The following is a 26,408-nucleotide window of genomic DNA, read 5'->3' as shown; positions in this document are numbered from 1 at the left end:
GCCATTGCTTTGGCAAGTCTACCCTACCCACCATCTGGCATCCCCTAGGGTTCCACACACCACACTCAATCCGCCTTGGGACATTTGTCTTCTCCGCAGGGGACTAAGTATTTGACACAGTAAATGCTGAAACAAGATGCCAAGAAAAAAAGAATCCACACAAGAAATGTTGCAATGTCTCATCCTTAGCAACTTTGTTTGGTTAGTACTGCATAACTCACAGCAGATTCCAAGGCACTGGCCTTGAACATTGCTACATGCTCTAGGCATTATCAGTAACAAGGTGCAATAGAGAACCACAGGCTCTTGCAAACTTGTCTCCAGTTTCTGGGCAGGAGGACTGTCCTCCCTATTTTCTGTTTGCTTTGTGCCTAAGCTGGGCCAGCTCATCCTGTGACTTCGGAGGCCCTGCCTGTCTAGTCGATGCTTCCTATATATTATGCTACCACCATGACCACGTCATGAACGTGACTAATGAAAACCTACCACTTCCCTGCCTCCCACTTAAGTATGACAAATGTGATCATAAAACCTCTACACAAATAATTTCATACAAAGCAAGTCAAACAGCAATTATAGCGGCATGTGATGTATCTGGCGAAGCTTGCGTTACTGAAGTTAATGCAAAAGTCAGCTTCCGCTCGTGGTCTTATTAAATATATATCCTAAGGGATCAGAGTCATCTATTAGAAACGGTGATAGCCCTGGTATAAATAAACGTTTCTTTAGAGTTTGGCATCAGTTTTTTGACGTGCTCCCTCAAAGCAGACAGTTTGTTGGAGGGGTCAGGTTTGAGGGTGTGACACCCAAGGCGGCCAGGTTCTGTTGCAGGCGCTGGTGGTTCAGGTCCAAGGACAGAGGTGGGTCACAGTCACAGGTGCTGCAGGGCCTCCTGTCCTTGCTCTGTGTAACCGTCGTCACGGTGGCAGTTGGCCCACTGGCCAAAGGACTCGTGGATGCGCACATTTCTCTGCGTGTTGGCCAGACGCTTCTTATCTCGGGAGAAGAAGCTAAACCTTTGAGAAGGGAAAGAAAGAAATGAGAGGCTGCCCTTGGCCATGCACGTCACAGTTTTTGCAAGCCAGCAGCAAACGTGAGGGAGCAAATCAACTCGAGGTGTGAAAGAAAAAGTTCGGGGTGCGGGTCAAAGTTATTCCAGAAAGCAGCAGGGCATTCTGTGTGTCATTGTCACAGTACCTTGGAGGTGACACAGTGTGAGCAGGGTGTGCACATAGGTGATGTATCTCCCACCTTAAGCACTACTGAGGATTTCTTCTCATGACCAGTGGAAATAAAAAGCTACTGGAAACATACATCATGGGTTTCTTTACCTTAATGATGCACAGAAAGGAATACTTGAAAGCCATATGGTACGTAAGACGATTCGGATGTAAAGAGACGAATATTTTAAATTTAAGTAACTATTTATTTCATGTGGATTGGGAAACTAGGTAAGTCGCACATCAAAGCCCAAATTTCATGGATATTACTACAGCTTAGGATGAGGTGAAAGTAGGTAGTTAAGAAAAATGAGGCAATTAAAATATATATTAAGGAATAGCATACGCGGTTCTCTGATTAGATGAACATTATGAATATAGTATGTGAATGAAATTTGGGAAATATTAATTTGGACAAGTGACAAGAACTGATTTAATGGTGATTAAAACTGATTTAATTTAAAGGTGAAAGCCTTTAGAAGTTATCACAGTAACTATCTACATAGCAACAGCTAAAGTAGACCAAGAGGTCTTTTCAAAACAGCTGTGACTATTGATCAATCTGAGTGAACCATCTGATAGATGCCTAAAAGATAAAAGTAGAAATCTCAGGCCAAAAGCTGATAATGTAGCCCATTTAAAACAAAGTCAGCTTAAACTCCACCTAAACAGAGACTAGGACCCTGGCCAGTAAACCTGAGTTGGCCTATTTTGAGTATTTCCCTAAAGCCCTTTCTAAGCTGCCAACTGTTCTTCTGTACTCTCCGCCTCTAATTAAAGATTCTTTCTATTTTTACCAAGTTCCCCTACTCTTGAATTTTGGTTTCTGAACTTGGTAAGAAATATGGTAGCTCTGTTATGTTTTCCAGGGGCAGGAATAGGAAGGAACCCCTGAAGAAGTCAACACTTCAGATCAACTATTTTTAGTTCCCTCTGTCCGTTTACCTATTCGTTTTTTGGTTTGTTTTGTTTTTGTTTTTTAGTGCTGTGGCCTATGGAGTTCAGTTTTAATCACATCTGAGTGAAAATGATTTTCCTATTCTGTGGTTACTGGATCCTACAATAACTTCCTAGCAGGAATAAAGTGGTTTTTCATTGAAAAGCTGGGGCAAGCAAAGTTTGTCTAGAGAAATTCTCCCTACCAGCTAAAGTCTCTTTTTTTCTGCAACCAATATGTGTACTGGCAAATGAAGGCATTCTTCTCATTCTGGGTTATTTGTGAGTCCTTTCCATAGTGTAATCAAAGCAATTAGCTGGCCAGAAAGACAGCAGCGCTCATCACTGTTACATGTCATGTCTACATGATACAAGCAGGAAAGCCACTTGCCACTTCCTGTCCAAGGGGACACAGAAAGAATCAAGACAAAAGTCTCCTCCTCTGCTTTTCCTGTTTTAACAAGATCAAATGGCTTGCTGACTATGGCTTGGCAAAACAAAGCGGTTTAGAAAGCCAGGGTGTGAAGATCAAAAACACAGCGTTAGTGTCACTTGGTGGGGGGGCGCGGGGATGGGTCATGGTGGGCGTTGATTACTGACCCGTCACTTAAAGGACCTTCTTTACTGGATCATGGACAAGGTGGTTTTAGAATGGAAACAGAAAAGACAGAAAGAATTATTGGTGACAGAGATAAGAATTCCGAGGCTTCACTCGTGCATGTGGAGCGTCATGAGCTGCATGTTTGAAATCGCACTCCACACCCACTTCAAATGGGAACACGCAGGTGACGGCCATGCAGCTAAAGGGGCCAGAGGAGACAGGCCAGCCCCAGCAGTAGCTGCAGCAGACATTCCAAAGGCACAGCTCAAAAGGAAACCAGAAAAATGCAGTGCCTACGAGGGACACAAGTCGTCGGACAGGCTGCAGTGTGGGGTCATCTATTATCAGTCCGGCTGCTACCATGGGCATTATGGCTGTAAACATCCTGGTTAGAAAAGTACAGATAGACACAGAGAAGATAAAAACAGGGGCGGCATGAAAAAGAAACACACTCCACAGACAGGTCAGCCGAAGGGTTTGCTTATGGTTTATGTGGAATTACGGCCCCCAACGCCCCCCATTCATATTTTGAGAAGTCCTAACTCCCAGGAGCTCAGAATGTCACCTTATTTATTTATTTATTGAATGTCACCTTATTTAGAAATAGAATCCTTGTAGATGTAACTAGTTTTGGTGAGGTCATACTGGGGTAGGGTGGCCCTAATCCAATACAACTGGTGTCCTTATAAAAGGGGGAAATTTGGACACAGACACGCACACAGGAAGAAGGCCATGTGATGATGGAGGCAAAGTTTGGGGTGATGCTTCTACAAGTGAACAAAGGCCAAAGATTGTCAGCAAACCACTAGAAGCTAGGAGAGAGGCGTGGAGCAGATTCTCCCTCATGGCCCTCAGAAGGAATTGACCCTGCCAACACCTTGATCTTGGACTTCTAGCTTCTAGGAACTGTGAGACAATACATCTCTATTGTTTTTTGTATTTTTTTGCCCATGCCACTTGGCTTGTTGGATCTTAGTTCCCTGACCAGGGATTGAACCCAGGCCCTCGGCAGTGAAAGTGCGGAGGCCTAACCACTGGACCACCAGGGAAGTCCCTATCTCTGTTGTTGAAGCCAACTCAGTTTGTGGTACAACAGCCCTAGCAAATGAATACAGCGTGTGATAACCACGTGGGGAAGACAGGGTGGCCTCAAGGGCTGAAAACGCAGGCCTGGGTGCGGGGAAGGAAGTGTCAAAACCTGCCGTGGGATTACGTGGTGACACTCTTGGGTGTCTTCCAGCACGTCTCCCCCAGCTGCCATGAGCTGCAGGCTATGTGCCCTGAAGGCAGCCAGGGGAGACCCAGGAGAGAAGGTGAGGCAGCCAGGATGGGCCGGGCAGGAGAGAGACTGCATCATCACCCGCCTGGTAAGTCAGAGCCAACAGTGAATGCTCATTGATTCCTTGTCTGGGCAAGGAAAATGAAGAAGAAACTCCAACTAAGCCTCCAGAGCTTATTTTGAACAGCTTTGATTTCTTTTTTTTTTTTTTTAAGAGGTTGGCTGAGAAAAGATATAATATGATTATCTCAAATGAGGTTTGAGAATTAATTCTCTGCATCTGGATCACCTTTGACGCAACTTCACAGACTAGCTGGGTGTTGGCACCTTGGCAAAACTACCTGGATGGCTTCTCAGAGACAACCAGAAGGGGTTCCATTTGGTAAATGAATGGGCCCAATCCCCAGGGGCCAGGCTGGCGGGTACCATTAGCTTTCCAGGGGCTCTAAGCCACAGGGTACTGCACCCACCTTTACCAGGACCCCTCTCTAGCATAACAGGGAGCCCCCAAAGACAAAGTCGTTGTTTGGGGGATGGCCCCAGATGTGCAGGGTGGGTATTTTTCCTGGACAGGTGTTTGCCCACTGGGAAGTGCTGGACTTCCTTTGGGGCCCAATCAGGGGCCAAACTGATGCACCAGGGCCTTGGGACACCTGGGGTGTTCCAGCCGAGCTATTCTCTGTGTGTCTCGCTGGGATCATGGAACGGACGACCCCCTTCCCTCTCTATTCCAGGTGCCTTGCTGCAGGAGCCGCCTGCTCTAGAGGGACAGCCACTTCCATGAAAAAAGGCTGGCTTGTTTTGGGCAAAAGTTGTCTCCTGGATACGATGTAGCTGGTTTCAAACTCCCCCGAGCCCCTGCCACCACCCCGCCCTGTGACAAATTATTTCTGGAAGACTCAAACCAAATGAAGTTCTAACAGTGGCATTTCAGGCAGTGTGATGGGTGGCTGTAAAGAAGCTATTTCTGGGCTGCAGTGAGCAGGGTGGTGGGTAGGGGGACAGGGAGAGAATGCCCTGTTGTTGCTACCGTCGGATACTTGGGTGGCTGCCTGGTCCGAGGCCAACCTTTCCAGTGTGTGAGGCCAGTTGTTCTGATCGCAGCTTCCCTGGCTGTGCCTCTGCGCCCCCTGCCAGCTGCCTGCCTCTCAGGTCAGCCCCCCACCCCTGCTCAGCAGCGAGCAGCTGTGTGTATACCTGTCAGCCCAGGATTGAGAGCTGGGCACCACACAAAGGGGGCGCTGGTGCCTGGTGTCCACTGGGGATGAGGCTGGAGCCACTCAGGCGCTCCCTCGTGACCTGCCCAGCCAGTGCCAACCCAGACTGTCCGGCCAGCAGCTGCTCAGTCACAAGCTATTCTTGGAAGGTTTTCTGGGCACACTGTTTTGACAGGCGGCAGGAGTTTCTGGTTCCCTTGACCAGTTCAGCCCAGAAATGTAGACTCTGGTGTCTCTGGCTGGTGGTGCATTTGAGAGATAAGGGAACTGGGCAGCCAGCCGACAGCTGGTGACTCGGGAAATGGGGTGAGGAAAAGGGGGGTGGGGAGGCCGAACGAGACGGCTGGGGCAAGCACTGTCTTGTCTTGGCCAGGAGGCAATCAAAAGGCATGGGTTCCAATCCCGACTCCGATCCATCCAGCAAGGTGATCGCAGTGAAGTCAGTGGGCTTCTCCGGGCCCCAGTTTCCTCATCTGAGAAACGGGGCTAATTGTCCCAGCTCTGAATCTCGGACAGGGTGGAAGCTACCCTAGTTCAAGTGCTCCAAGCCAGTGAAGCCCCTTCGAACCTCCATGGTAGTTACTGCTTACTTACTGGAGGGTGGGGAAAAGTGGTCGAGGGCGAGAAGCTGAGCTGGAGAACAGCTGTGAGCTGCACTAAAGAGGCTGTGTGACTCATACTTCACAAAAGCAAGGACAAAGGGACCAGACAGACCCAGATGGGTGCCCGAGAGTGAAGGATGGCGAGGGAGACAGGCATGGAACCGTCTTAAGAGCTGTCATTCCCTTGCCCCGGTCCCCAGGGAAGAACCATCCCTGCCCCAGGCTCTGAGCTCCTGGCCATATTGATGCAGCTTCCGGCCAGTGGCTGAGGTGGACAAGGTGACCAGTGTCCTGTCTGGGCTGGTCAAAAGCCTTTTGTGCCATTTGGATCTTCCACTTATCCCCTACAAGGCCGGGGCAGCCGTGGGACTGGCCACCTGCACCCCGTGGACGAGAGATTCTGAATTCTCTCTCCCTCTCTGTCTCTGACTCCCAGATTCCATCTGCTTCTCCTGCTGGGCTCAAAGCCCCAGGTCTTGCTGAGCAACCAGAGGCCAAACTGAAGGGGAGAAGGGTTTGAGAACAGGGCCACAGGGTCCTTTCTGGAACAATCTGGAAAAGAGGACCAGACACCATAGCCTACTCGTGTGTGGGTAGAAGAACTACTGGGAAAAACATTGTTGGTTAATTCTGACAACTTTCCTCTGGATTTTTTTTTTTTTTTTTTTTTTTTTGCGGTACGCGGCCTCTCACTGTTGTGGCCTCTCCCGTTGTGGAGCACAGGCTCTGGACGCGCAGGCTCAGCGGCCATGGCTCACGGGCCCAGCTGCTCCGTGGCATGTGGGATCCTCCCGGACCGGGGCACGAACCCGTGTCCCCTGCATCGGCAGGCGGACTCTCAACCACTGCGCCACCAGGGAAGCCCTTTCCTCTGGATTTTACCCAGTTTGAGATTTGCAAAAACCAACTCTTAAGTACCTGTTTTAGAGAAAGGGGGCTGGAGTGGAAAACTAGAAAGTCAGAACATCCCCGCTTCAGAAGGAAGTCTTAGAATTACATATGACTTGGAATTACAGTGCCGGAGATGCTGTAAATGCAGCACACTTGGAGCAGAGATGCCAGAAAGGTCTGATTGTTAAAGGGAAGGAACTGCTGAAAGAAGAAGATAGATGCTGGTCTCTTGGTCTCACCCCTCCCTTAGCTAAGGGAGGAACTGTGTGGGCTCATGAACTCTTTCTCAACTTCCCCAGGTTTTAACCCAAAGCATTTAAGATCACTTCTGCTCATCCTTACCTGCAAGTGGGGCTGGTGGACAGATCAGGCTCTAAGCGAAGTCAGTCCCATTTCCTAGCAAGCACTGGATGGGAAACCCTAACCAAGGATACCGAGTACATCACAGAATTGAGACCAAAGGGCTCCCTCTCCCCCAGGATGAGGCTACAGTGGACGCCGGTTACTTCTGCTGCTCAGCAAACTGATCTTGCTTGGGGTCTGTCCTTCCCCAAATCCCTGTCCATGGGAACTGGATGGAGTTATAGCTACTCTAAGTTTCAGGCGTGAGAATGAGACCCAGGCCAGGCGTATGGATGCACTGCCCTGTGTGGTGGTCATGTGACCCAGTCAGAGCCAAGGAGACTCAATTCTGTGACTTCTGTGGGAGATTCTCTCCTCCCACCAGAGTTTCAGACAAGAAAGCAGAAGCCTGAGCTGATGGCGGCCATACTGCCACCCTGAGGGGACAGCACGCCCAAGAATACAGCCCACAGAAAGGAAAACAGGTAGAGGCGGAAGGAACCAGGCAGATCCCTGAGAATAAGACCTGGGTCCAGCTGAGCCTGAAGCCAGGATGACCGGAAAATCTCTAGCTGCTTGGCCAACAGTTTTTCTTTCTTTAAATTACTTTGAGTTGCGTTTCAAGTGCCAGTGGGAGATTACAAACTAATACGTGGCCAACATGGTGTTGGGATCCAGAGCAAGCCTATCTGGTTCCAAGCTTCACCCCCAGGAAATATTTATCCCTAACCAGAACTGGGGACCACACCCCCTCCCAAATCCAGCGGACCTGCTTGACCAAGGGCCAAGCAAACAAGCAACGTGAAACTGGCAGGAGAGGCTTGGAAAGGAGCCGCGTGTTAATCCACACACTCCAGAGGGCGGCTAGCCTATCTCAGGGCTCGGCATCTGAACAAGTTACCCCTTTCTAAGAGCAGAGGGTCCAGCAGTTACACACATTTTGCGTTCCCTTCCTATCCCCCAACACCGAGGATTACGTCAACTCACAGGATAAGAACTAGCCAAGAATTTCCAAACAAAAGTGGAACTTAAAGGTTGAGGCGGGGCTTCCCTGGTGGCGCAGTGGTTGAGAGTCCCCCTGCTGATGCAGGGGACACGGGTTCGTGCCCCGGTCCGGGAAGATTCCACATGCCGCGGAGCGGCTGGGCCCGTGAGCCATGGCCGCTGAGCCTGCACGTCGGGAGCCTGTGCTCCTCAAAGGGAGAGGCCACAGCAGTGAGAGGCCCACATAACGCAAAAAAAAAAAAAAAAAAACAAAGGTTGAGGCATCCGAGTAACACCCCAGTTCCTCTCCCCACACACCCCAGTTGGCTTTCCAACCCATGCCACTCGCCTTCACAAAGCTTCTACCAGGGTTTGGGGGGAAGAACCGAAGCCTCTTCTGTAAGAAGGTGCAAGGCTGAGAGTCAGGAAGACCCTCTCAGGGGACAAAACGAGGCCACAAGACAACTGGGAGCAGAAGGCCCTCCTGCAGAGTTTGAAACGTGGGCTCTGGGCCAGGCTGCCTGGTTTGAACCCTGTCTCTGCCTCTTATTAGCTGTATGACCCTAGGCAGGTGATTGACTTCAGTGCCTCAGTTTCCTTAACTGTAAAATGGGGATGACAGTGCCCTCACCTCACAGGGCTATGGTGAGGACTCAGTGCCATTATCTGCAGGAACGGTACCCGGCAGACAGGTTCTTAGTAGATATTAGCACACAGTAGGATCTTACTAGATATTAGCACATAGTAGGTCTTTACTCGATATTAGCTAACTAGACCAGAGCTTTAACCCTTTATCTGAAGGGCTACAGGGGTCAACGAACCTAAAACTGTTTGTAAGACTGTATGACTCCACCCTCACACACCCCCTGCCGCCGCCGAAAGGGTCTGCAAACTGTCATTCAAATCTCAAAGGAGACTTTGGATGCAAGGACTCCGAAGTAGCTTTAAGTCTAGTTGAGGGCAAGGACTAGGCCGCTCTTTCTCTTGTGTGTCCCCCACAGCCACCAGGGCCCAGCGCTGCATGTATTATGCACCAATGAATACTTAATGGAGAGACAGATGGATAGGTGAAGTCATCACAGAAAAGTATATATGGGGTGGACCCACGGCCATTCGGACACCTCAGAGCTGGGGTTTCAAGGCCTTAAGATGCGTGAACCTTTCTCACCATGCAGTATTTGCCGTCCTCAAAGACATGCCCCGCCTGACACACTCAAGCAAGCCCAGGCCCCAGCCCTTTCCCACCCCCTCGGCCTTCCCCAAACCTCTCTGCCCAGGGACCCCCCCCCCAAGGAGGAACTCAGACTTCAATGTACAGAGGTGACTCTGCAGTCAAGGGCCAGGCCCCGCGGGAGGTGGTTAGTAACAAGCCCAGCCCTGGAGCAGGTGCCCGGGAGAAGTGAGAGGCCGTGTGAACCGCCAGCTCAGCCGCGAGCGAGCAGCCCCGGACGCCGGGAGCGCAGCACTTACAGTCGCTTGATCCCAGACTCCGGCTGGGGGGACATTCTCGGGTGGGTGACGGGTGGAGGTTGGGGTATTCGATTTTCCTCTTCTATTTCTTCACTGGAAGGAGTTGAGAGGTGTGAGATAAGAGTCAAAAATTCCATGAGAGCTGGAATATTCTCTCTGATGGCCTGGGAGGGCATGTACTTTTTCAGGGTAGTGAAAATAAGGGACCCAGGAGGACAGCAACGGTGGCCTTTGCCCCACAGGCTCTCTGCCTCGGGGGCTGGCCTCTGGAATGGCCAGTTAAGAGGAGGGATCAGTCCTGGAGGCAACGGACACAGGTGCCTGCAGGCCCTTTGGCCCAGTTGGTCACACGTGAGAAATTTCAGGAAGGTACCCACATCTCTATTTTAAGTTTACTTTGGAGATTCTAGCCGAAAAGAATGGCTTCCTATTTTCTGTTCTTGCCAAATGCTTCCTTGTCTCCACACCTTTGTGGTTTATTCTGCCTGGAATATGCCACCCACAACATCTCTCATACCTGAAACGTACCCCCCTATCCTTTAGGGAAGGCCCAGTTCAAATGCCACCTCCTCCAGGAAGCCTTCCTGATTTCCCCCCCATTCCCAAGCCAGAAGTGATTTCTCTCTTCTTTGAACAGCCAGTGCACACACTGTCATAAAACTTTCTTATGTGGCAGACCCACAGTGGGTTTTCAATAAAAATGTGTGGCACTGTATTTTCTCTGATGTCTTATCTTCCCTCCTGGGGCAGGGACCACATCTGGTGCATCTGGCCTTCCTTCCAGCTTTCCATTCAACAGGTAGTTGTTGTGCATCTACTCTGAGCTAAGCTGCATCCTAAGTGCAGGGAACTTAGTCATGAACAAGACAAATAAGGTTTCTGGTCTCATGTTGTTGCAGTCTAATGTGGAAACAGACAATAAAACAAGCATGTTCATAAACAGGATAATGTGAGACGGTGAAAAGAGCCATGAAGAAAGTAAAGCTGGGTAAAGTGATAGACAGTGACTAGGACAGAGCGCTCCTTTGGAGGGGTGTTGATGGAGAAGGAAGGCCTCTCTCAGGAGGTGACATCTGACCCGAACCCCGAATGACCAGGAGCCAACCATGGGAAGAACCAAGGGGAATGTTTTCCCAGCTGCAGGAGCAGCATGTGCAAAGGTCCTGAGGTAGAACCAAGCATGGTGTGTTTTGAGGAACCAATAGAAGGGTAGTGTGTACAAAGCTGAACAAGTGTGAGGTGGCATGGTATTAGACGGTGCTCTAAGTCAGGCGCAGTGCTGTCCACAGAACTTTCCTCAAGGATGGAAATATTCTATATCTTCATTGTTCAGTACAGTGGCCACTAGCCACAAGTGTCAATGGAACACCTGAAATGTGCCGAGTGCAACTGAGGAACTGAATTTTACATTTTACTTAAGTTTAACTCATTTAAATTTAAATAGCCACAAGTGGCCAGTGGCTAGTGTATCAGACAGTGTGGCTCTAATATGTACAAGGAGTTCACTGGCCACGGATGGACTAAATGATCAAATATTAGGCTCTATCGCTCCACCATCTCTTATCTCTAATTCCAAAATCCAAAAGGCTCTAAAAACCAAAATTCGTTTTGTTTTCTTTTAATTTTGGTCATTCACTTGGTGGCAAAACCTGAAATGAAATCTCGTGAGGCTGTTTATAGTCTTTATTTATCCAATTTAGTAGGAATGTTCGTATCTTTTGCTGCAAAAATATTCACGTGTTTGATGTTGGGAGAGCTGCCCCAGAACTCGCTGGTAGTGTAAGGTAATGAGGTAATACAGTATATGTAGTATTCTTTTCTAACAGGAATGCACCTGAGCCCAAGAGTTTCAGAAAGGAATCATGAGTTGGTATGTGTGTGCTTCAGGCCAGAGACGGTGCAATCCTTGTCTTCCAGGTGTGAATTTGTCCCCAGACTCTGTACAACCGCAGAAAGGAGCCAGCCTGGGAGCTCCCAGGGGCACTCACCTCTTATAGTATGCCAGCTCCTCCTGCAACAAAAACACTTTGGACTTGAGCTCGTTCCTCTCGTGCAGCACGTCCCGCAGTTCCTGCAGCGTGAACCGGGGGCGGTTGGGGTCCTTGAGATCCATGGCCACCTTCTCTGCCTCGGAGACACACCCATCTCCGCCCAGCTCCATCTGGAGGAGGGCAGAGATGCTGCTAATGAATTCCTGGCCGCCGCCACCAGCACCCACTCCGCATCCTGCCAGAGCCCGAATTTCCCACCCTCCCAGGGCCTGAGCAGCTTGCTGAGAACGCTATTTTAAGAACTCGAGGGTGGCCTCTGCTCATGTTCTGTGCAGTCAGCGTCCCTCGGGAGACCAAAGCCAGCGGCCACCTGCGCATTGTTTGCCTTCTCAAAAGCCAGACCCGCAGTCCTGGCGCCTCCCCACCTGACCCAGGGTTTTATTACAAATAACATTAAAAGGTGTCCGAGGAGAAGAAACCGCGTCCTACCCAGTGCTGCCACCCTCTTCAATCTGCCTGCTTTCCCCTTCCCATGTTCTTGACTCATGTTCTAGCCAAGTGCATTGCTAATTTGGCCAAAGTTGTTGGAATCAGAGCCAATGCGCAATTCTCTGTTCCTTTTCATTTGATATTAAGTCATATACAGTTTCCCATTTGTTACTGGCCTTCTGGTCAAGCCTGCCCCTCTCCAGTGGCTGTGAGCATCTTCTCACTGGAGTTTGGTGGAAGCCCTGGTTGGGGCGGGGGTGGGGGGGTGGGTAACATCCCAGCCAATGTTCACATGCAGGGCATTTCTTTCTTTTCCACACAGGTCACACAGATGGATCCTAGCCTGTTAAATCACCTGCTCCACACCCAAATCCCATCCTCCTGCCCTCTTCCACAGCAAGGAGCTCTTTTTAAAAAAAAATTTGTGATAAAATTCACTTGACATAAAATTTCCATTTTAAAATGCGCAATGCAGTGGGTGGTGTTTAGGACATTCACAGTGCTGTGCAACTACCACCTCTACCTAGTTCCAAAACATTTTCCAGAGGAAACTCCACACCCATTAGCAGTCACTCCCCATCCACCCCTCCCCACCCCCAGCCCCTGGCAACCACCATCTGCTTTCCATCTCTATGGATCTGCCTTTTCTGGACATTTCCTAGAAATGGAATCATATGATATGTGGCTTTTTGTGTCTGGCTTCTTTCACTCAGCATCATGTTTTCAAGGTTCATCCACATTGTGGCCTGTGTCAGTGCTTCATTCCTCTTCATGGCTGAATAATATTCCACTGTGTGAAGAGACATTTTATTTATCCTTTTATCCACTGATGGACATCTGGGTTGTTTCCAGCTTTGGGCTATTGGGAAGAATGCTACTATGAACATCTGTGTATGAAGATTTGTTTGAACACCTGTTTTCAGTTCTCTGGGGTATACACCTAGGAGTGGAACTGGGGGGTCATATGGTGACTCTATGTTTAACTTTTGGAGGAACTGCCTGTTTCCCACAGTGGCCGCCCCATCTTACATTCTTGCTAGCGGTGTAGGAGGGGTTTGACATTCTCCACATCCTTGCCAACATTTTTTCTTTTTTGATAGCGGGGAAGTTTTGGCAAGCTTTCCAAGTCAGCTGGCCAAATCTGCAGGTGGCCCCCACTCTCCAGGCCGTGTACAATTCCTGACACCCTTGAGCTGCCAATGTCTCGTGATTGTCTAGAAGGAGTGGACAAAAGCTTAGGACAACAGTGGGAAAGCTCTGGAACAGGGGAAGGAGGGACTGAAATACAGAACTGCCCCCCGCCCCCACCCAAAAAAAAAAAAAGTCCCACAGAAGCAAAAGGAGAAAGGGACTCCCACCTAGATGGGCCAGGATGCTGAAGGACTCCAGAAGGCAGAGCTGAGAGGCCTCACGTCCTGGCAGAGTCAGGGATGTGCTGTTCTGGGAAAGGACACTTGAAAGGAGACACCTCCCACCAGGGCAGATCAGGTGACAGAAGAGCCACCCCGCAGGTCAGCAGCTGAGTAGCAGGCAGCAGGGGAGGCGCCTCATGGCAGCAGGAAACTGAAACCTGACACACGCCGCCCCCTCAGACCGGCTGGGCATCAGAGTGGGGCCTCTTCCCACCCACGAACTTGGGGAGGAAATGGTGGAGGATTTAAGTTCCCGAGAAGGCACTCTAAGGCATCTGCTGATGCCACACCTTCGGGGGGCTGTGTCCTCAGGGTACATCTTCAGTGTTTGACTCCCTCTGCAGACCCTTGGGGGCTGCTCCTCGGACCACCTGATGGCCACACATTCAGATGGTACCCCCTACCCAAGCTCCGTAGTGCAAATGCCTAGTATACAGCAGGCGCTCACTAATGCCAGTTCCCTTGTCTTCCTCTGCCCAGGTTAATCACAGAGCATCCTCGGATGTCTAGTATTTTTTTTTTTTTTTTTTTTGCGGTACGCAGGCCTCTCACTGTTGTGGCCTCTCCCGTTGCAGAGCACAGGCTCCGGACGCGCAGGCTCAGCGGCCATGGCTCACGGGCCCAGCCGCTCCGCGGCATGTGGGATCTTCCCAGACCGGGGCACGAACCCACGTCCCCTGCATCGGCAGGCGGACTCTCAACCACTGCGCCACCAAGGAAGCCCCGACGTCTAGTATTTACTTAACATTACTGGGCATCAACTTTGTGCCTGCTGGTCACTGAGCTAATGAGACGAATAGGACAGTTGGTGGTGGAGGAAAGATACACACAAATTTACAAGGTAATATAATTAAAGAGGTACAAGGACATCAGGCTCCGAGAAGGATCACGGAAGACGTTACTGCAGATGTGGTCTCTGTGCATGGGGTCTTGACGAATGTGTAGGAGTTCACCAAGAACTCTGGGCCCACCCCGGCGGGGGCCCCCTCCCCCATTTTGTTTGGCCTTCACTGTGTTCTAAAACTCTTTTGAATTAGTTGCCAATGGTTTTAGATCAGGAGATTTCACACTGAAGTTTGGGTTTGGGGCTTCCTTTTGGGAAAAAAATTGGAAGACTGGGTCACACTGGGTCCACATGGCAGCACTGGGCTGGTAACTGCATAGCAGCTGCTCCCTTTTTACATGCTATTGCTATGGCTGCCCACTGCCCTCCCCTTTTTCCTTCCCTGCCTGTGGACTCCATTGGTGCTGGTGCTGGCGGCTGCAGACTCTAATCTCAGGCTCACACACTCCCTCCAGCCCCTCCCTCCCCAAACAACTCAAGCCCTGACACTCACTGGGCAAGTCCCCTGACTTTCGGCCTCTCTGGGGAGGGCCGGCTGACGGGTCCACACGCCCCTCACTTTCCAAGGGGACTCTGGGCAAGCTGCTTGCTCCTGCCTGGGCCCTCGTTTCCCCATCTAGCCCTCAAAAACCCAACAAGGACTTCCCTGGCGGTCCAGTGGTTAAGACTCCATCCTGCCAATGCAGGGGGTGCAGGTTCGATCCCTGGTCAGGGAACTAAGATCCCACATGCCGTGCAGCGTGGACCAAACAAACAAACAAACAAAAAAACCCAATAATATTTCTAAGGGCCCTTCCCACCCTGACATCCGGGAATTCCTATGAACACAGGCTTTCAAGGCGCGGCAGTTCCCATGGGTTGTCATCACCCAGGACATCAAAGGGCTTTCTTAGAACCTGAGTTCTTTTCCTCCGGACAGCTCTTTTTTTTTTTTTTTGGCTGTGCCGAGCGGCTTGTGGGATCTTAGTTCCCTGACCAGGAATCGAACCCGTGCCCCCTGCGGTGGAAGCGTGGAGTCTTAACCACTGGACCGCCAGGGAAGTCCCAGGGACAGCTCTTTTATCAGAGGAGCAACCTGATTCCCTTATAGCTTGGGGGATTCCCAGACAGGTTTGCAAAAAAAAGTCCTGACTTCTGGGACCATTGCCTGGAAGTGCCGAAGAGGGTAAGCTTGGGGCTCCAGCTCTTCTGGAGACCAACACAGGCACTGACGCAGCCCAGTCCTCAAGAGACACAGCGAAGGCTCTTCCCAACGTGGCAATCGGGCTAATCAGCAGCGAGCCTTCTAGGCTTATTCCACGAGGGACCACGGAGGTGGCTCGGGTTATCACCGATTGTCTGCTGGTCCCCTGAGGATCTCCGGGCACAGCTTGAGAGAGATGCCCGAGGCCCCAGGTGCTCCCTAGGGAGGCCCCAGAGACCGACTGACAAGCAATGGGGCCTCGTCATTGGTGGAGGGAGGCGACACCCTCCACCAGGGCTCTCCATCCTGAGGCCTGGCCTCCTGGGCACACTCCCCGCTGCCTGGGCACAGCAAGGCCACTTCCTGTGCTCTTGAAGGCCACTGAACATACTTCTGAGCAGCCCCTGGGCCAGCAATGGGGAATGACTGTGCTCTGGTCACCCTTGGTAGCTCCAGGCTACCGCGAATGAATTCAGCCTGAAAACCCTGTTTCACAGGCCAGCAATCAGGACCCTATCTGCTTTCCCTGTATACTTAAAAAAGAAAAAACCCTAAGTTACTAAGAAATCAGAACTTGTAAGGCAGAGACAGTGACATCAAGGAGGTACTATTAACTTTACAGTTTTCTTATTGATTTTATATATAAAGTCCCTTAGACAGGAAGCCAACCTCATTTTCTTAAGCGTTTATATGTCTAACTGTCAAAGGCAGGAAAACCATCAGTTAAAATATGAGGAGCTGGATGAACTAGAAAACATGCTGAGTGAGAAGGCAGTCAGGATCACATGTCGTATGATTCCATTTCCATTTTGTACATTTTTTGTTTGTTTTGTTTTTTTGTTTGTTTGTTTTTTTGCGGTACGCGGGCTTCTCACTGTTGTGGCCTCTCCCGTTGTGGAGCACAGGCTCCGGACGCGCAGGCTCAGTGGCCATGGTTCACGGGCCCAGCCGCTCTGCGGCACGTGGGATCTTCCCGGACCGGGGCATGAACCCATGTCCCCTGCATCGGCAGGCGGACTCCCAACCACTGCGCCACCAGGGAAGCCCTGGACATTTTTGAAATGTCCAAAAGAGGCAAATCCATAGAGATGGAAAGTAGATTAGTGGTTTCCAGGGGCTGGGGGGAGACAGAGATGGGGAGTGAGTGCTAATGTGTATGGCATAGCTTTCTGGGGTGATGGAAAAGTTCTAGATAGTAGTGACGATCTCACAATATAGTGAATATACTAAAAAGCACTGACTTGGGGACTTCCCTGGTGGTCCAGCAGTTAAGATTCCTCCCTTCTAATGCAGGGGGCGCGGGTTCGATCCCTGGTCAGGGAACTGAGATCCCACAGGCCATGCGGCGCGGCCAAAAAGAAGAAACTAAACAAAACGAAAACCAACCAAACAAACAAAAGAACGCTGACTTGTACACTTTAAATGGTTGGATTGTACAGTCTGTGAATTACATCTCAATAAATTCCACCTCAATAAATATGTTATAAAAATATACAAAGAGTCTTGCCTACTGGAGATCACACTGAAATGACAGTGATGCATCTCAGAAAGAATCATATGAATCAAGAGGCAATGATACAAATGGATTCCTCCCCGGCTCTGGACCCCTCCATAGCTCCCACCTTCCCTCACCAACGTGGTGCCAGGACTAACCGCAACCCCAGCCACACCCTGCACGTTCTCTAGTCTGGATCATGCTGTTCGTCCTGCCTGGAATGGCCTGCCCCACATTCTACCCCTGGACATCCTACCCGTCCCACAAGACCATCTCAAGGCCCTGAAGACCTGCACTGCCCTCTCCTCTCCACTCAGAATTCACTGTGTCCTCTGATCCCACGGCCCTCTATCCCTGCCACACTAACTTTTAGACCGACTGAATCAAGTCAAGTTCGTGTCCCTCATTTGTCAGATAGGAAACTGACCATCAAAGAGATGGACAGGCCCCAAGTCACATGGCAGCAGGTGATGAAGCCACCACTACCTGTGGTTTCCCTGTTTGAGTGACAAGCGTCCTGAACGCCACTCAGCTCCAAGGGATGCCGTCAAACCCCGCAAAGACGCCCTGGGTTTGGGAACAGACGCTGCAGAGAAGCTCAGTGGGTTAGTCATAACTGCTACTGGATTTTACTCCACTGTTTCTGTCCCACCCCCATCGTGCCAGAAAGGAAACTGCAACCGACTGGCAGCCGTGCCATGGAGGTGTGAAATGTCCTTGTCCTAAAGAGACCTGGAGCGGGGCTCAGAGTCTTGTGGCTGGGGTGATGTCCTCAGGACCCAGGTTTGGACCAGGCCCCACCTGCCCAGCCGGAGACAGGCCTGAGCTCTCGTGGGGCTCAGGAGGTTGGAAGGGGTACCCAGGGCAGGCTGGGGGGGGGTGTGTGACGGCCCCAAGCTTCTCCCCCTGGCTTCTCCTCTCCATCCCCCTGCTATGGTCCAGCCCTCACCTCTCTTGCCGGGACTACTGCAAAAGGTTCCCGACAGCCACGTCTGCCACCAGCTCCTTGTTCAAACTGTCCTCCATAAGCTCAGAGCTGATCCTGTCACTCTCCTGCAGAAACCCTGCGAAAGAATCCACATCCCTCACTGCTCAGCGTTTTTTGTGTGTGGCATTCTCAGCCCCGACTCTCTGGCACTGACGATTATCATCTGTTGTCTCCAATTGGCCTGTATCCGTTCCCACACATCCTTGGGGTGAGTCATTGCAATTTTCCTCTGGAGAAACTTCCCTTTCCCACTCTCTGTGAGTGTGGCTTAGATGGGTGCCATCTCCATGTGGCTCAGGAATGGACGACATGCATATTCCAACCTCAGACCACAAAGACTGATTCAGTGGTGGGCTAACGAGAGGCTCCCTGAGACTCTCGCTGAGAATCTGGGAAAGAAGCAATTTCTTTCTGCTGGGGTTGCAAAGCTGGTTGAGTACCAGGGGCCACGATATGGCAAGAGGCTGCTTGAGAATGACAAAAACACAGAGGAAAGCAAAGCTGAGAGAAGGTCTGAAACAAATTCCTGACAGCATCATTTGGGCACCTGGAACCAGCTATATATACCTGAAGCCATCATTAACTCAAAGCTTTTAGTTATTCAGCCAAAAATTCCTTTAAAAAAAAAAAATCCTTAAACCATTTTAACTTAGGCTTCTGTCACTTTTAGCCAAAAGCAGACTCTAACCTCTCCCTTTTAAGACTTCTCTCCCTTACCTCCCTATCTGTAACCTGGAGGTTCTTGTCCTTCCAAGAACCTAGAAGTGTATGGCCTGAATTCACAAGATACTTAATGACTGTGCTGGGACTAGAGCCAACCTGCTGGTAAGCTCCTCTGTCTAACGTCCCCCACCTGTAACCCAAGAGACCAGCACAGTGCCTGCAAACCAGCAACAGTCAATAAATATTTGTTGGAACAAGTGGCAAGCGCTGAGCTTTCCTGTAACGGTTCATTATACTCTTCTGAAACGGCACATCCATCTTCTACACCTACCTGTCAAAATCTTAGCATTATTATCACTGACATCCAGCTGAAGCAAGAGCTGGTCCGTGAAACTCCACGCCACCCCCACAGGACTAACCGCGCTATCCCTGTGTTCCTGGCGCATTCTGGGGGCACATCTACGTGGGAGACACCTCTGGTGCCCCGTGTCACATCCTGGGCCCACCTGAATTTTGCTGCAGCTGTGGTGCAGTTCCATCCATGTGGACAGGGGCCCACCTCAAGCGCACACTGTATGTCTTTCCATTTTTGCTCCAGTATCTGCTTCACAAGCTCTGCCCAGGAGTGTTGGGGAGGTGACACCTCCGGGGGCCACTCTTAGCTAACTGGGGACAGGCATTTGTGGATAACTGTTCTAAGCCTTTCTTCTCCAGAAAGACAGTTCCGGGAGGTGTTCTATGGTGCTTCTCAGAGGTCCCAGCGCGACTGAGCTCCCACTGTGACCTCAGTGACACACCCTCAAATTCCCTTTTCCTCCTTCCCTCACTTCTCTGGTCTTTGGGATCACCTCACAAATTAACCTCCTGCCCAGAGTCCTTTTCTCAAGCTCTGCTTCAAGGGAACCCAGACTAAGACAACCTCTTACCACTAAGACAACCCCCTTCCACCTTAAGTGTGGCTGCTGGTCTCCAAGTCTGTCTCCTGCACTGGGCTGTAAGCTGCTTGAACCTCCACAGCACTCAGCACAGTGCCTGCAGATAAAAAAGCAGACTTCTCTCTGCAGCTTACCTGGCCTGCAGCACTGGCCCCTGCCGACCTCTCTGACCTTATTCAGACCCTCTCCCTCGTCGTCAGCTTGCACAACAGGCACCCTTGCCTTCTTATACTTTCCTGACTGCACTGCAATTTCTCCTGCCTCAGGGCCTTTGCACATGCCACCCCCCCGCTTCACCTAGTTTACTTTCACTCATTCTTTTTTTTTTTTTGCTGTATGCAGGCCTCTCACTGTTGTGGCCTCCCCCGTTGCGGAGCGCAGGCTCCGGACGCGCAGGCTGAGCGGCATGGCTCACGGGCCCAGCCGCTCCGCGGCATGTGGGATCTTCCCGGACTGGGGCACGAACCTGCGTCCCCTGCATCGGCAGGCGGACTCTCAACCACTGCGCCACCAGGGAAGCCCTTCACTCATTCTTTTGATCACCTCCTTGAGGAAGCCTTTTTGACTCCCCCAGACTATCATGGTAATAATAACAACAGCTAACACTTTAAATGAACTAACTCATTTAATTCTCATAACACCAATCTGGGGGTAAGTATTGTTATTAGTATTCCCATTTTAGAGATGAGAAAACTGAGGTGCAAAGAGGCTAAATAATTTATCCAAAGACACGGAGTCAGTAAGGAACCAAGGCAGACTAGCTCTAGAGTCCACACAGTTAGTTACGCACTCCAGACCCTCCCTCAGTTATGGGACCTTCTGGCACCATCCCTCTCCTTTAGCATGAGTCACCTTTTTTAAAAAAAATCTAGATATAATTCACTTACCATAAGATCCATTCTTTTTTTTTTTTTTTTAATTGGATGTGCCACGGAGCTTGTGGGATCTTAGTTCCCCAACCAGGGATCGAACCCATGCCCCCTGCAGTAGAAGCATGAAGTCCTAACCACTGGACCACCAGGGAATTCCCAAGATCCACTCTTTTAAAGTATGAAATTCAGAGAGGGACTTCCCTGGTGGCGCAGTGATTAAGAATCCGCCTGCCAATGTAGGTGACACGGGTTCGAGCCCTGGTCCGGGAAGACCACACATGCCACGGAGCAACTAAGCCCGTGTACCACATCTACTGAGCTTGTGCTCTAGAGCCCGCGTGCTGCAACTACTGAGCCCACGTGCCACATCTACTGAAGCCTGCATGCCTAGAGCCCGTGCTCTGCAACAAGAGACGCCATCGCAATGAGAAGCCCACGCACCGCAACGAAGGGTAGCCCCCGCTCGCCACAACTAGAGAAAGCCCGTGTATAGCAAAGAAGACGCAACGCAGCCAAAAAATAAATAAAAGTTAAAAAAAAACATTAAAGAAATTCAGAGATTTTTAGTACATTCAGAGCTGCGCAACCATCATCACCATCTAATTCCAGAACATTTCCATCACCCTGAAAGAAACCCCATACCCACTAGAAGTCACTCCCCATCCTCCCCTTTCCCCAGTCCCTGCAACCACAAATCTGCTTTCTGTCTCTATGGATTGGTCTATTCTGGACATTTCAAATAAATGGACTCATACAGTATGGGGGCTTTTGTGTCTGGCTACCTTCACTTAGCATGTTTTTGACGTTCATGCAAATTATAGCGTGTCTCAGTATTCCATTCCTTTTTATGGCTGAATAATGTTCCACTGTTTGCATAGATCATATTTTGTTTATCCATTCATCAGCTGATGGACACGTAAATTGTTTCCACCTTTTGGCTGTTGGGAATAGTGTTGCTATGAAAGTTTGTGTACAAGTTTTTATGTAGCCATATATATATATATATATATATATATATATATATATTTTTTTTTTTTTTTGCGGTAGCGGGCCTCTCACTGTTGTGGCCTCTCCCGCTGCGGAGCACAGGCTCCAGACGCGCAGGCTCACCGGCCATGGCTCACGGGCCCAGCTGCTCTGCAGCATGTGGGATCCTCCCAGACCGGGGCACGAACCCGTGTCCCCTGCATCGGCAGGCGGACTCTCAACCACTGCGCCACCAGGGAAGCCCTGTGGTCATATATTTTAAGTTTTCTTGTGCATATGCCTAGAATTGGAATTGCTGGGTCACATGGTATATTATGTGATTATTTGACTAATGTCTGTCTCCCATACTGGCTGTAAGCTCCATGTGGACAGGAACCAGTTCTCTATTTTATCCCCCATGCCTGCAACACAGTCAATAATTATTTGAAGGAAGGAATGAATGAATGGCAGATGCCTAGTAACCACCACCGAGCTGGACACCCTGGGCTAGAATGCTGGGAGTCCTGGGTTCCAGGCTCAGCCCTGCCTCTGCCCAGCTGTGTGTCTTCTAGCCAGCAGCTGGCCCTCCCTCGGCCTCCCATTTCTCTCAAGTGTAATGGGGAAAAAGCAAGGCAGCCTGGCCCGCCTCGAGCCAGCCTGCAGAAGCCAGCTTCCCACTCACCACAGGCTCCTCCTCTCCGTTCTGGCTGAGCTCGCCCTGCAGCCTGTCTCTCAGCTTCCCGAGCTCCGCCCGCAGGCTGCCCATCTCCTGCTCCTTGGTTTGCAGATCTGCCTCCAGTTCTACCTTCTGTTCGATCAGGGCCTTCCCCTGGGCCTCCACCACTGTGACGCGGTGCCGGAGGTCGTGGTTGATCTTCATCAGCCGGGTCTGCTGCTGCTGCAGCTATAGAGAGAGGAAGGCTATTGGATGGGGCCGCCACATCCAGTAGCTCATGTTGTGTACTGCACAAGAGCAAGCCATCTACAGGCGTGCCATTCATACTGTAGATGCCTTGATTTGTTTGAAATTTGTTCACGTTCTTACAACTCTGTTGATGCCAGAGATGGGCAATGTATGTATTTACTAGGATAATTTTATGACAGATGGAAGATAAGTGTCTTGTTAGTATATTATGACAATTTCCCAACAGAGGGAAGTAACATGCCTTGGGAAAGGGGCGTCTTTTTCGAATTTAGGCAGAGACACCGTATAGGTTCCCGGAGCAGCCTGAACCATGCTGGGGCATGAAGGGGACGGGCTAGAGGAAGCCTCAGGGTCAGAGCAGAGGCTGACCGGGCCCTGGGACCTCCTCAGTGTGTGGAAAGAGTCAGGTCGCTGGGCAGTGCCACGTTCCCTCCTACCGCTCCAGTGAAGCCTCGGCCGAGGGTCCTCCGCACGTCAACTGTTTCAGGGCTGGGCCTCTCAAGCCGTAAGCAGGATCCCCACCCCACGGAGCCCATGGAGTGAGACCGACAGGGAGAAGGGGCGCTTCCTGAGGGGAGGATCCCGTCTCTTGCTGGTACCCACTGGCCGAGAGGGTGGACACAGGGCCGGGGATCAGCACTTACAGCCTCGACATCCTCGTTCTTCAGCCCGAGCTCCCGATCCTTGGCGCGGATCTCGTCGCGCTGTTTGTCCACCACCTCCTTCAGCTTCTTCATCACCTGCCGCTCCCGCTCCGACATGCCTGGGGTGGGGTGAGAGGGACCCGTGGGTGCGTCCACCTCCCTCCCCTGCTTAAACCATCTGGCGGCTCCCCACCGAGATGAACCTGCCCCCACCTCCTCCTGGACTCATCTCTGCTCGTCCGCCCCTCCATCCTTCCCCTGCTCATCCCCACCGCAGGGCAGTTGCTGTTTCCAGCTTCCGCAAGTCCCTTCCTACCAACCTCCCCCAGGCTGGCTCCCCTTGATTCTCAGGTCTCAGCTCAAAGTCACCTCCTCCCAGAGGCCTCTCCTTCCCTGACCACCACCCTCCAAGTAGCCCCCTCCTCCCACCCCATCCATCCCCTCACTTTTTACAACGGCTAAGCGTCTGGTACATCCTTTCATCTAATGAAAGATGATACTGCATAGTGATTCAGAGGGTCGGCTCTGGAGATCAAACACTGGTTCTCCCGTTTATTAACTGTGTGGCTTTGGGCTACCCAACCTGTGCCTCAGTTTCCACATCTCTAAAATGGGAATAACAGTACCTACCCCATAGGGCTGCTGCGAGGATTGCTCTTGTTAATACACATGAAGCCAATACTGAAGAATATGTCTGGTACACAGCAGGTGCTCAAAGGGTGTTGTCTGTTACTTACTTGTTTGTTGTCTGTTCTCCCTGCCCCTCGTCCCCCAAGTATACGGTCAGCCCAGGAGGCAAGACCTTGCCTAACCTATTCACTGTGTATTCCCTGGACTAGCATAGCGCTTGGCACACAGTAGGTGTCTGCTCAGGGCTTTGGTGAATTAAGGAACGTGAGGATGGATGCTGTATTAGTTTCATGTGCTGCTGTAACAAATAACCAACAAATTTTGGTAGCTAAGAGCATCAGAAATTTATTTTCTCAAAGTTCCAGAAGGCAGAGGTTTAAAATCAGTCCAATATTGAGAGTTCCCTGCTGGCCTAGTGGTTAGGATTCCGGGCTTTAACTGCCGTGGTCTGGGCTCTATCCTTTTTTTTTTTTTTTTTTTTTTTTTGCGGTACACGGGCCTCTCACTGTTGTGGCCTCTCCCGTTGCGGAGCACAGGCTCCGGACACGCAGGCTCAGCGGCCATGGCTCACGGGCCCAGCCGCTCTGCGGCATGTGGGATATTCCTGGACCAGGGCACGAACCCGTGTCCCCTGCATCGGCAGGCAGACTCTCAACCACTGCGCCACCAGGGAAGCCCAAAACTTGACCTTTTTTTTAAAAAAAGCAAAAGACAAGTGACAAAGTCACTGCAGCACTATTTACAATGGCCAAAAGATGGAAGTAACTCAAATGTCCATCAACAGATGTATGGATTAAAAAAATGTGATCTATCCAAATGATGGAATATTATTCAACCGTAAAAAGAAATGAAGCACTGACACAGGCTACAATGTGGATGAACCTTGAAAACATGATGCTGAGTGAAAGAAGCCAGACACAAAAGGCCACATATTGTATGAGTCCACTTATATGAAATGTCCAGAGTAGGTAAATGCATAGAGACAGAAAGTAGACTAGAGGTTACCAAAGGCAGGGGGGAGGAGGGATTGGGGAGTGACTGCTATGGGTGCAGGGTCTCCTTTGCAGGTGGTGAAAATGTTCTGGAGCTAAACAGAGGTGATGATGGCACAACATAATAAATACATTAAATGATGTACTAAATGCTACTGAATTGTACGCTTTAAAACTGTTAATTTTATGTTCTGTGACTCGCTTGTCAATTTTTCTAAAAGGGCAATCCAAATAGTAAATACATAATTTTAATTTGTTAAAAAAAAAAAGGCAAGTGACAATCCATACAGCATAATCCCTTTTATCTTAAAAACAAAACACATTCCCTGAAATGTCAACGCCAGCACTGTAGGAGCTTTTTCTTATTTAAAAACAACACGCAGGCTTCCCTGGTGGCGCAGTGGTTGGGAGTCCACCTGCCGATGCAGGGGACACGGGTTCGTGCCCCGGTCCGGGAAGATCCCACATGCCGCGGAGCGGCTGGGCCCGTGAGCCATGGCCGCTGAGCCTGCGTGTCTGGAGCCTGTGCTCCACAACGGGAGAGGCCACAACAGTGAGAGGCCTGCGTACCGCAAAAACAAAACAAAACAAACAAAACAAAAACAACACGCACGTGGAATATGTGTGTAAATGCATAGAAAGGGATGGTTTTCCCTCTGGTGAGTGAGAAGGAGGCAAAGGGAATTTTCATATTTTTCTTGAGTTTTGTTTCAACTTTTACAACATGAATGAATATGTAATAGTTTCTATTGTTAAAGACCAAAACAATCACCAACACCCACAACCCCATATTGTCTGTCCCCCTCAATCTCTGCAAGAAGAAAACACCCTGAGAAGATTGAGCCGCTTGCCCCAAATCTGCTAGTTAGTGGCCATTAGGAGCATAATCCGGGTCTCTTAGTACCAGACCCACACATTTTTCACTCCCCCAGAGCCAGAAAAGCACCTTTGATACTGGATGGTGATGATCACCAATGTTTATCAAGCACCTGCTGTCACCAGCTACTGGGCTCAGCGCTCACCGTGGAAGAAGTGGTGCTCAGACCCCCTCGGATCCCCGTGTTCACCCCTCGCCCCTCTTCACTGTGCTTTTGCTACTGACCAGGCACCCTGGGCTCCCTGGCTGGCAGGCTCTGTAAGAAAGTCCAGGCCCCGTGCCTAAGGGCAGGGCAACTCTGAGGTGTAACTCCCACTCCAGAGCTCGCTGCCCTGCATAGACTCTGTTGGGCTTCCTCCTTTCCCCGTCCTGATCCCTTCACTTCCCCAGTAGTCTTTTCTAGGGCTGCTTCCTTAATAAGTCACCTGCAGAGGAACATCTTCGCCTCAGGTCTCCTTCTAGAAGATGCTGACATAAGCAGAACTTAACTCATTTTATCCTCAGAATACTTTACGAAGTAGGACCCCTGCTGCCCGCCTTGTATAGCCGGTGAACCTGAGGTGCACAGTAGCTTGTTAACTTTTACAAGGCCACACAGCTAATACCAGGATTCAAGCTCCGGCAGTCTGGCTCTAGGATCCACACTTTTTTTTTTTTTTCTCTTTCACGTGGTGGTGTGTATCAGTGCTTTATTCCTCTTTATGGCTGAATGATATCCCATTACATGGACAGACCATCTTTTGTTCATAGTACTTTTTAAACAATATTTATTTATTTATTTGCTTGCGCTGGGCCTTAGTTGCAGCATGTGGGCTCTAGTTCCCTGAGCAGGGATCAAACCCGGGCCCCCTGTATCGGGAGCGAGGACGCCACCAGGGAAGTCCCCAGAATCCACACTCTTGCGACCACTCTACTGCCTCTCAAAGTCTCAAAGCCCAAGCTCCTTATGTTATCAGCAAG

General features: G+C 50.4%; 1 protein-coding gene across 3 annotated transcripts in view; it reads right to left on the bottom strand.

Annotated features, from left to right (window-relative positions):
- Positions 1 to 871: 871 nt before the first annotated feature.
- Positions 872 to 26,408, bottom strand: part of RILPL1 (Rab interacting lysosomal protein like 1) — a gene marked incomplete at both ends in the record, with an annotated part of 38,520 nt that continues 12,983 nt past the window's right edge. Inside the window, 6 exons of one of the 3 annotated variants that reach the window (XM_079718063.1) lie at positions 872 to 1,016; positions 2,757 to 2,780; positions 9,543 to 9,635; positions 11,531 to 11,703; positions 22,066 to 22,284; positions 22,950 to 23,068. In XM_079718063.1, the coding sequence (XP_079574189.1) occupies positions 872 to 1,016; positions 2,757 to 2,780; positions 9,543 to 9,635; positions 11,531 to 11,703; positions 22,066 to 22,284; positions 22,950 to 23,068 (773 nt within the window). Of the gene's footprint in view, positions 1,017 to 2,756; positions 2,781 to 9,542; positions 9,636 to 11,530; positions 11,704 to 22,062; positions 22,285 to 22,949; positions 23,069 to 26,408 lie in introns of all 3 variants that reach the window. The other 2 variants (XM_079718061.1, XM_079718062.1) reach the window with 2 other exon arrangements.

This window comes from Hyperoodon ampullatus, assembly GCF_949752795.1.
Source record: "Hyperoodon ampullatus genome assembly, chromosome: 13".
In the NCBI taxonomy this organism is placed as follows: Eukaryota; Metazoa; Chordata; class Mammalia; order Artiodactyla; family Ziphiidae; genus Hyperoodon; species Hyperoodon ampullatus.
This window is presented reverse-complemented; position numbering and strand designations above follow the sequence as displayed.